This window comes from Liolophura sinensis, chromosome 8 (genome assembly GCF_032854445.1).
Source record: "Liolophura sinensis isolate JHLJ2023 chromosome 8, CUHK_Ljap_v2, whole genome shotgun sequence".
NCBI classification, from domain to species: domain Eukaryota; kingdom Metazoa; phylum Mollusca; class Polyplacophora; order Chitonida; family Chitonidae; genus Liolophura; species Liolophura sinensis.
In genome coordinates, this window is record NC_088302.1 from 53578950 (window position 1) to 53588043 (window position 9094).

A 9094-nucleotide genomic window follows, 5' to 3' on the forward strand; every position below is an offset into this window, starting at 1 on the left:
CAGTGTCAGACCATGCAACTTCATGCAATCTGGCCATCATGATCTGGTATCAAGGATCCATGCTGGCAGTGTGATCTGAAATGTTTCACTGAATATCATAAGCGTAACAGTGATCTCAAGCTTTATAGTAGTCCCCTAGAGGTGGCCACAGTACTGACCTTCACAACATATGGTACATTGTACACCTGTGCTCAGGTTAGTAATACCGGTACTTTTGTCAAAAATAAGCTTAGTTTTTTGAGGGTGAGTTATCTTTACCCATAAGCATGTTTAGTGGATGTATCTCTCATTAACACTAAATATTATTGAGAGTGAATAGATTTTGTTAATTGAGTTCAGTTAAACTCTCCCATGGATGAGCATAGGTGAAGGCTTGAGCATGGAGTGCAGTTTACTGTGAGATACAAGATCAAATCAATACACCCTAACAAGTATAGAGAGCATTGTACAGAACAATCGCTTGAAGGTTTGACGTGTATATTACATATATTAAATGTTCACTACTGAAGTACATGTAGGGCTGGAGACAAACCGGTCTGTGGTGTGGTGCAAATGTCTGACTTAGTTTGTAATGACTTTAAGAGTAACAGATTTTTTTTACAGTACAATGGTGGGGGCCTCCAGGGCTCAGTCGGTTAGCGCTCTAGCGCAGCGTAATGACCCAGGAGCCTCTCACCAATGTGGTCGCTGTGAGTTCAAGACCAGCTGGCTTCCTCTCTGGTCGTAAGTAGGAAGGTCTGTCAGCAACCTGTGGATGGTTGTGGTTTTCCCCCGGGCTGTGCTCGGTTTCCTCCCACCATAATGCTGCCCGCCGTCGTATAAGTGAAATATTCTTGAGTACGGCGTAACACACCAATCAAATAAATAAATAAATACAATACAATGGCAAACTATTGATGAATGAAGTTACTGTCATGTTTTAACCTTATAATTAAATGATCTAAGCCTCTTTTGTGACAGTATTGTTATAAATGATTTTCTAGTGTACAGAACCTTATGATTTAATACAGAAGCAGATCTCAACAAGGTCATTAACATCAGTAAAAAGACCACATCAGTCTGGTTATTTGAAATGGCTTGTGTGAAAAACAATTGTATAAACTGTGTGTAACCCAATAAAATGTAAATTTGTATACATTTCAGCTGGTGTTATGCTTTGCAAAGTAAGCTGTGCTGCTGTCGTGGCAGTACTTCTGGTTATACATGTGTTTGGAGAAGAGTTTGTAATGCTGGGCCCAGTTTCACGAAGTTCTTTTCATGTTACAAGCTCGCAACTACCACGACGACGTAATGGCTACAGTACTTGTTGAGGTGGTACTTAAGAGAACGCAACGTTAAGGGTGCTTCGTGAAATCGGGCCCTGATATGAAATAAAGAGTGTTTGCACCTTAATTCATCAGCATAGAGAATTACACGTACGAATAACAGCAGGGATTTAGCGGCTCAAGGTCAGCGCCTGACACCAGCGTTTTCATCTTTATGAGACGTGGATTGGCTTGTACATGTATAACTCTACTGCTACAAGTGCATGTATAATAAGATATAATAATTTGCTTGCAAGAAAGACATTCTCTGTTGCAAGTATTCTGGCTTATTTTTTCTTTGATTGACAACTGAAATATTTATCTTGAGTGGATTGGGTTTGGTCAAGAGCCTAATACGGAGTATGGTTGCTGTGCGAGAGAGGTGGGCTTATTGCCTGAGCGGATCTACACGCTTTCGCTCTGACCATTTATCCCTAATATCAGCTGTCCAGGTTGAGGTAATAAACCAAAATGAAGGCTAAAACTAATGTATAGATGACGACAAGATTCCATAACCAGGGAGCCTTTGGTGATAGATGAGAACAGGGCTTATTGTAGGGTTAACAGAAGACATGTTTGTTGTAACAGTTTGTTTGGTTTGGCGTATAACAGAAGACATGTTTGTTGTAACAGTTTGGCGTATAACAATAATAACATTTCACTTGTACGACAGCTGTCAGGTTTGTCAGTGAGGGAAAGCAGGCATTGTCAGGAGAAATCCCCGCCTTCTGCTAGGAGCTTGGCAAACCCAACTGACTTCAAGGTGCAGCCAAACTAACAAGATGGATAGTCATGCGGCCTCATTTGTGAACGGGGGATTTATCCCGCATGTGATGTGAAGAGGGGAATGCTGCAACTGTTGCAGCTGGTGGTTACATACAATGCCAACACCCCTTCACTAAAACATCTGCCACTCTGATGATAAAGACAGTTAGGTTTGAAAGCTTCCTGTACAAAATGTACAAAATAATTGCCGTCCATGTCTTTAATAATCTTGTTAATCCGTCCCATTCGGGAATTTATTTCTACAGCAATACCTAGTTTATAAATGATTTATTACACATGAATGGTAAAGTGACGGTAGTTCTTCAGTCATTTAGGATTCAGCAACATATCATAGCAATAATAATGTGTATAAATAATTTGACACTTGTACAGCTTTGGTCTTTTCGTCCATATGTCATAACAGTTTCACATAAAGCGGAAAAGAAATGGATTGTCTTTATTCTCATTACTTAATGTGGACATCATTCTACCTTGTAGAGAAATGAGTGAGGTAGTCTCCCCCAGTCACCATCCCCCTAAACTCATCTCTTTTCGTACATGTTCCAAACCCTATTGTGACGAATTCTAAACTCTAGCTGCTCCTACATTTTATTTTCCACCATCGATTCATTCGTCTCACAAAATAGTAGATCAAAGAAATTAGGAAAAGCAATATTGTCACTGTGGAACCTCTTTGGTTGGCCAGGATGGCACGGAACATGTTCAGGCGTTTCCTAAACCACATAGACACATACACTGTAGCATGAACAGAGATGGTTGTTGAAGGCGACTTTGCAGATATCTGCAGCCATTTCGAACGCGACACAGGGATGGGTCTGTGTGAGGCATTCATTCGTCTAAATTCAGTTGAAACGTGTATGTACAGGCTGTTCCAGTCAGGGAAAGCAAACGTCTTGGCTTAGAAAAAGGCTCACGCGTGAGTTTTTACGTTCAGTGGGCGCACTTATCACCAGTTAAATCCAGAATTTGACAACAGAAGGCGTCTGCCTATTCTGTACAACCTAGGGGGCAAAACTGGAGGTTGGACTCGTGGTGGAAAAGTCGGCGTCTATTCAAGGCGTCAACGCCGTCGGAACGTTGTAAGAGAGGTAACAAAACTGGACAGGCATTACAGATTGTTTTCAGACGGTGTCGCAGTTGGCACAAACTTTGGAAGTCGTCCACATCTGCAGACAGTTTCTGATCTGGAAGACACTGTGGAATCGCCTTGGAACTGTAATTCAAGCGACCGAGGCTGTAGAAGCTATACATCCAAGGCCACCCTAGGCCGTCTTCAGACAATGACAATTGACAAAGGCCGTGGAGGCCATCCTAGGCCGTCTTCAGACTATAACAAGTGACAAAGGCCGTGGAAGCCACCCTAGGTTCTTTAGTTCTTTTTTGACCAACCACCTCTGGCAGAAGAATCAGCCAGTGGTACCACAGCACACGCCTTCAGTTCATCTTACACAATGCTTGAATCCTGCACCTTTTCCTAACCTCACATCCGGGCTCTGGTTTGCAAGTATTGTTGGAAACATCTTTAATTGTACGAATGTACTTCTCGTGCATCCACCTATAGCAGAGCCAAAACCAAAAGAATGTGAAATAAACATTACATTCAAATAATTTAACAGTCATAGAAACATTAATGTTCAAAGTCTGTATTAATCCAGAGATCAAACAACATCGAAGTCAGTGAGTCTAGTTTCCGGAGAGCAGGGTATTGTTGTTTGGTGTTTGGTCGAGAGTTTTAAGTCCGCTTGTGGCTTGATGGTTCACATGTACTTAGCACTGTAAGAGTAAATTAGTCTTCAGTTATTAGGTTGTGTCAGTGCTGAGTGTTTGGCTCCTGTTTAAATAAGAACTGGTATAATCATATCTTTATTTGTGGATGGTAGCGCGGTCAATTTACAATGCAACTGCTCTTCCCTTCACAGAGAAAACAATTTATAGTTCAGTTCAATCAAAAAATACATCTATATATATATAACAAGATAAAGCATCATGTAGTTTGAAAAGTGAAGCTACATACATTCATACATACAAAAAGCAACAACACAAACACTAGTGCTGTCCCTGTAACTGACCCAACCAGCAGAAGAAATAGGGTACGGTAGTGGGACGGCGTCTAACGCACTTTTTACCTTATTCTGCATAAACCGTTGTGCTAGGCGCATGTCCATTGCTACTTTGACCTTATTCCCCATAAACCATTGTCCTAGGGGCATGTCCGTTGCTATTTTGACCTTATTCCCTATAAATCATTGTCCTAGGGCCATGTCCCTAAGCAATTATACGGATAGTTAGAATAAAATTGTATAAATGAGATAAACTGACAACAAGCCGGATTCCATCGGTTGTGTGTGACCATTTACCAACTATCACACTTGCTGTTTAGATCCACACTCAGTGCTCTTGTCGTGTGTATTGTATACCTGCATGGACCAGGATTCTGCTTATGGGCCAATAGTCCCTGAGACTTGGTCTTTTCTCTTGTTTATGTAACTGTTCATTAAATGTGATGGCAATGATGCATGTTCAGTCATTCTATGCACTGGCGTCTAATAAATTACATTTAAAATCTCTGCATTTTGGTACCTAATTCTGCTAAGGTCATCGTGCTTGAGGGGATTTAAGATACTACTGTTTAGGCATTAATTATGGCCTCCATTATATATAGAAGAAAACCAGTTTTCTTTAGCAACCAGTTTCTCTGTTTTTATGTCAAACATATGCATGTAAATATTGTTATGTAGCGACTCACCTGTTACGAAGCCAGCACCTGGTCACCTGGGTACCTGGAGGGCATTTAGCCAATGGGTTCCCGTTATAACCATCAACCGGTGAACTCACCACTTGATAGCGTTCATCTTCTTCACACACCGCCCTGGCCTGAACGGGTGGCAGAATGCAAGAATACCATTTAAGATTTCATACATTCATAATTAGTATTTTAATTTACCGGGGGTATGTTTATTTCAACTTCAGTAACCACGGCATCAAATGGTCTTCAAGCCCTGGAGAAGATAATCGGACAACAACAAAGTATCAAAATAGGTCGTAAACTAATAAATATTTCTGCGCATGTGCTTCATGAATATTGACATTTTGTAGAATAACTTTTCACGAAAAGAATAAATGCTATAGCTGTGAAATGCGTTGAGACGCCTTGTCCCCTATTAATCCTGTTCCCGATATTTCTCAGCCATCTGTAGAAAGGTTCAAGTGAGTGAGTGATTGAGTGAGTGAGTGCCTGAGGTTTAACGTCGTGCTCAATTATTTTTCAGTCTTATGACGATGAAGGAATCCTTAGGGTTTATGTAAAGTACCTCCCTGTTGCAGGACGGATTTCCACCGCTCTTTTATCTAGTGCTGCTTCACTGAGACAACTTACCGAAGGCGAGTAAGTCGCCCCGCCCGAGCCATTATACTGATACGGGTCAACCAGTCGTTGCACTATCCCCTTCCCCTTCAATGACAATTACTCATGCATATAGGTGCAGTCCTCTTTAGATGTGAATAACTCATAAGCTCTGCCCTTATGGAAGATACATAGGAAAGTTTCTCTATGATGTCTCATCTGTGTTTCACCTCTGAGATTTACGGCCATGTTGTTAGGGTATTCTGTAAGTTGCTCCACATCTCCAAAAACTAAGTCAAATGAATAGAATTTATAGCTAGACATTCACACGTGCATGGATACATGTTTATATTGCATGGACATTAAAGTTATCCCAAGATATTTTAACATCTACACGCTGAATATTGCCTTGCAATATTCTTCGTCGCGAATAGACTACATTTATTTATTTATTTATTTGATTGGTGTTTTACGCCGTACTCAAGAATATTTCACTTATACGACGGCGGCCAGCATTATGGTAGGAGGAAACCAAGCAAATCCCGGGGAAACCCACGAACATCCGCAGGTTGCTGACAGACCTTCCCACTTACTGTACATTTTTTTAATAAAAGAATTTCCTAACATTCAACACTAAAATACAGCAGTGATACCATTATAGACCACAACAGATAGAAAAAGATTCATTTAATGAGGTTATATTACACTAAAACATGCAACCAATTTCAAAGATTACAATAAAGTTGACAGTCAAAACATGCTGAACTCCGCCCAATATCCTGCATGCCGTTGGTTTCAAGTTTTAGCAATTATGACGTCGCAATGAGTTTTGTACGAGTTCAAACTGCGCAGTTCCTCGCAGCAGGCGCTCCGTATTGTCAGAGATCTCCGTATCACGCAGTAGGCCTTATAAGGTCACATAGCTACCGTGCAGAGATAAGAACCATACTACTTAACAATGTCATCTGAGTGATCCAAAGGGGACAGGCATTGATGTGGAGTGCAGTCACCAGCTTTGCCGCAATGAACAGTCGGTACCTTTTGAAGTAGTATACAGTCACCAGCTTTGCCGCAGTGAACAGTCGGTACCTTTTGAAGTAGTATACAGTCACCAGCTTTGAAGTAGTGTGCAGCTACCAGCTTTGTCGTAATGAACAGTAGGTAGCCTTTCAAGTAGTGTGCAGTCCCGAATATTGTCGTAATGAACAGTCGATATCCTTTGAAGTAACGTGAGGTCACCAGCTGTGTAGTAATGAACAGTCTGTACCATCAAAGTAGTGTGCAGTCACGAATTTTGCCTTAATGAACAGTCGGTAACCATTGAAGTAGAATGGTGCACGAGCTTTGTCGTAATGAACAGTCGCCATTGAAGTAGTGTGCAGTCACGAATGTTGACTGTCGGTAACCGCTGAAGTAGAGTGGAGTCACTAGCTTTGTGTCCTTGTTCTCTGTTTATTACGACAAACTATCACATTGCATGGTACCTGATGCACACTTAATGTAACTTATTTATTTGACATTTACCCATATTTCAGAAGGGCCAGGCCGATAGCCACTTTTCGCAGCATAACAGCTCCGTCCGTCAACTTCGACACCGTCACATGTTTCCGATTCATGGCTACACGTACATTCCACCACAGTTCCCGGTGAACAGTCAGCACGGGAAACAGTGTCGTCTGTATTCACACGACCTCCACGGACGTACCAACCTGCAAAGAAGTACTTAACTGAAAATGTCAGCCCTGAATATTGCTTCACGTCTTTAAAATGTGAAACTTGTAAATCAAGACTGTTTCAGACACGTCCTTACATCTTTTTTCAAACTTATCCATCAACACTCATCCGACCACACCGTCGTCCGCACGCATCCGTGAATTACCACCTATCCGCCTACGCCCATCCGTTCACTTACGTCCGTCCAAACTTTCTCCGTTGACACCCGCCCGTCCAAACGCATGTTTCAACACTGGTTCCTCCACACCATCGTGTACACCCGTCCGAACGGTTCACCATGCTGTCAACAACTCTGATACGTGATTATTTCATAAACTTCTCATTGCGAGTTTCAGTTTGCCTGTCCGAAAATGTATGCGAATGTATTCTTCTCAAGAATCATTTACCGTTGAAATTGAGCATTTGACTTCACTGCCCTTCAAAATGTAGGCCTGTAGCAAAGGAACAAAAGAAAACCTTAAAGGACTCTCTACATTGACTTTCCGTAACATGCAGGACATGTAGCAAAAGATCAAGAGAGAACCGAAGAGCAATTGCCTACATTCACTTTTCATGAAATCGAAGACTTGTAGCTAGAGTACAGGAGAAAACCAAAGAGGGATTGGTGACAACCATTTGTCGTTTCGCGGTATCGTGTCATAGCTTTGTTCGTTCGTTTATCTTGCTGTCACTTCGTTCCATAGTCGGGCGATGGAACGATAGAACGATGATGTGATGATGGCTTGAACCGGCTTCCGTAGAAGTGAGAGCTGTACACTCATGAACTGTGCGGTTCTTGACAGCAGCCAGTCGGAATTGTAAAAACAAATACGATGTCGACAACACGCAGTGAGTAGTCACCGTGTTTTTCTATACCGCAACACTGTAGTGTTTGAAGGTCTACCAACAACCTGGTGTAGGCCGTGTGTTTCCCCCAGGCTCTCTCCGGTTTTCTCTCTCCATAATACTGGCCACCGTTGTATTAGTGAACTATTCTTGAGAACGATAGCGTTTGGTGTGTGGAAGACAGTTGTGTTTTAAATTGCCTGCGGTGTTCCAATAATACTTTGTAACGACATTTTTGTAGTGAGAAACATTATTAACCAATCGCCATTTTGTAGACTTAAACGAGAGATTGTCCTGGCTAATGCGTCATGTAAGCTGATATGCATATTTACACGTTTAATCAGCATGAGCTTTAATACTTACGAGTTTGTTCCCTATGTTCAATCTCCTTTATACGTTCAGTGCAATTTTCAGCTATATATTGGGTGAATTCAACCATTTCTTCCAGTTGAGTCACCGCCTGAAGAAGATCTTCGGTGGATTCCACAGCTTGGACCAGCGTTCCAAGGCGATCTTTGAAGTTTTCCAGTGCCTCGTCTGCTTGAGAAGACCTCCACTTCTCCACGAGGAGTCCAGCCTCTAAATTTTCTAGCTGGGTTTTGCACAATGCACAGACGCCGCCGGCCATTTTCGGATTTCCCCCATTCCCCATTTTCAAACGCCGTACTTCTGCTTCCAGGAAATCAACCTTAGCTTTACTGTCGTTAAATTTTCGTTCCATTTGACGAAAGTGGAAGTTCATGACAACAAGTTCCCCATGAAGTTTGAGTAAGAAGTAATCGTTGGCGTTGGCCGGTAATTGAGAAACTGTTGGGACAACTCCAACAATCCATAGAACAGCTACGAAAATCGACTCCATCATTGTACAGGCGTGCATGTCATATATGCAAGGCTGCAGTTTGTCTTATATTTTCTATTTCTACGTACATGTTCCCTTACTCCCGAAGCACAGAACATCCTGGTTACTTGATATGGATATCCTGTTTTTACATTTGGCCTACTTCTTCAACCAGCTTGGTGTGAAACACTTTTGTGTGTCATGTGCTATATATTAAGTGGTTTTTGTCGTAACTCTTTCATACAGTCATCTGAAACTTGGTCT

At 41.8% G+C, this 9094-nt stretch overlaps 1 protein-coding gene across 1 annotated transcript; it reads right to left on the reverse strand.

Annotated features, from left to right (window-relative positions):
* Positions 1-2282: 2282 nt before the first annotated feature.
* Positions 2283-8958, reverse strand: LOC135472900 (uncharacterized). Its single transcript, XM_064752626.1, has 4 exons — positions 8356-8958; positions 6958-7142; positions 4837-4964; positions 2283-3645 (listed from the first exon to the last, which is right to left on the reverse strand). The coding sequence occupies exons 1-4, from the start codon at positions 8867-8869 to the stop codon at positions 3525-3527; spliced, it is 948 nt and encodes a 315-aa protein (XP_064608696.1). The 5' UTR covers positions 8870-8958; the 3' UTR covers positions 2283-3524.
* Between the last annotated feature and the right edge of the window lie 136 nt (positions 8959-9094).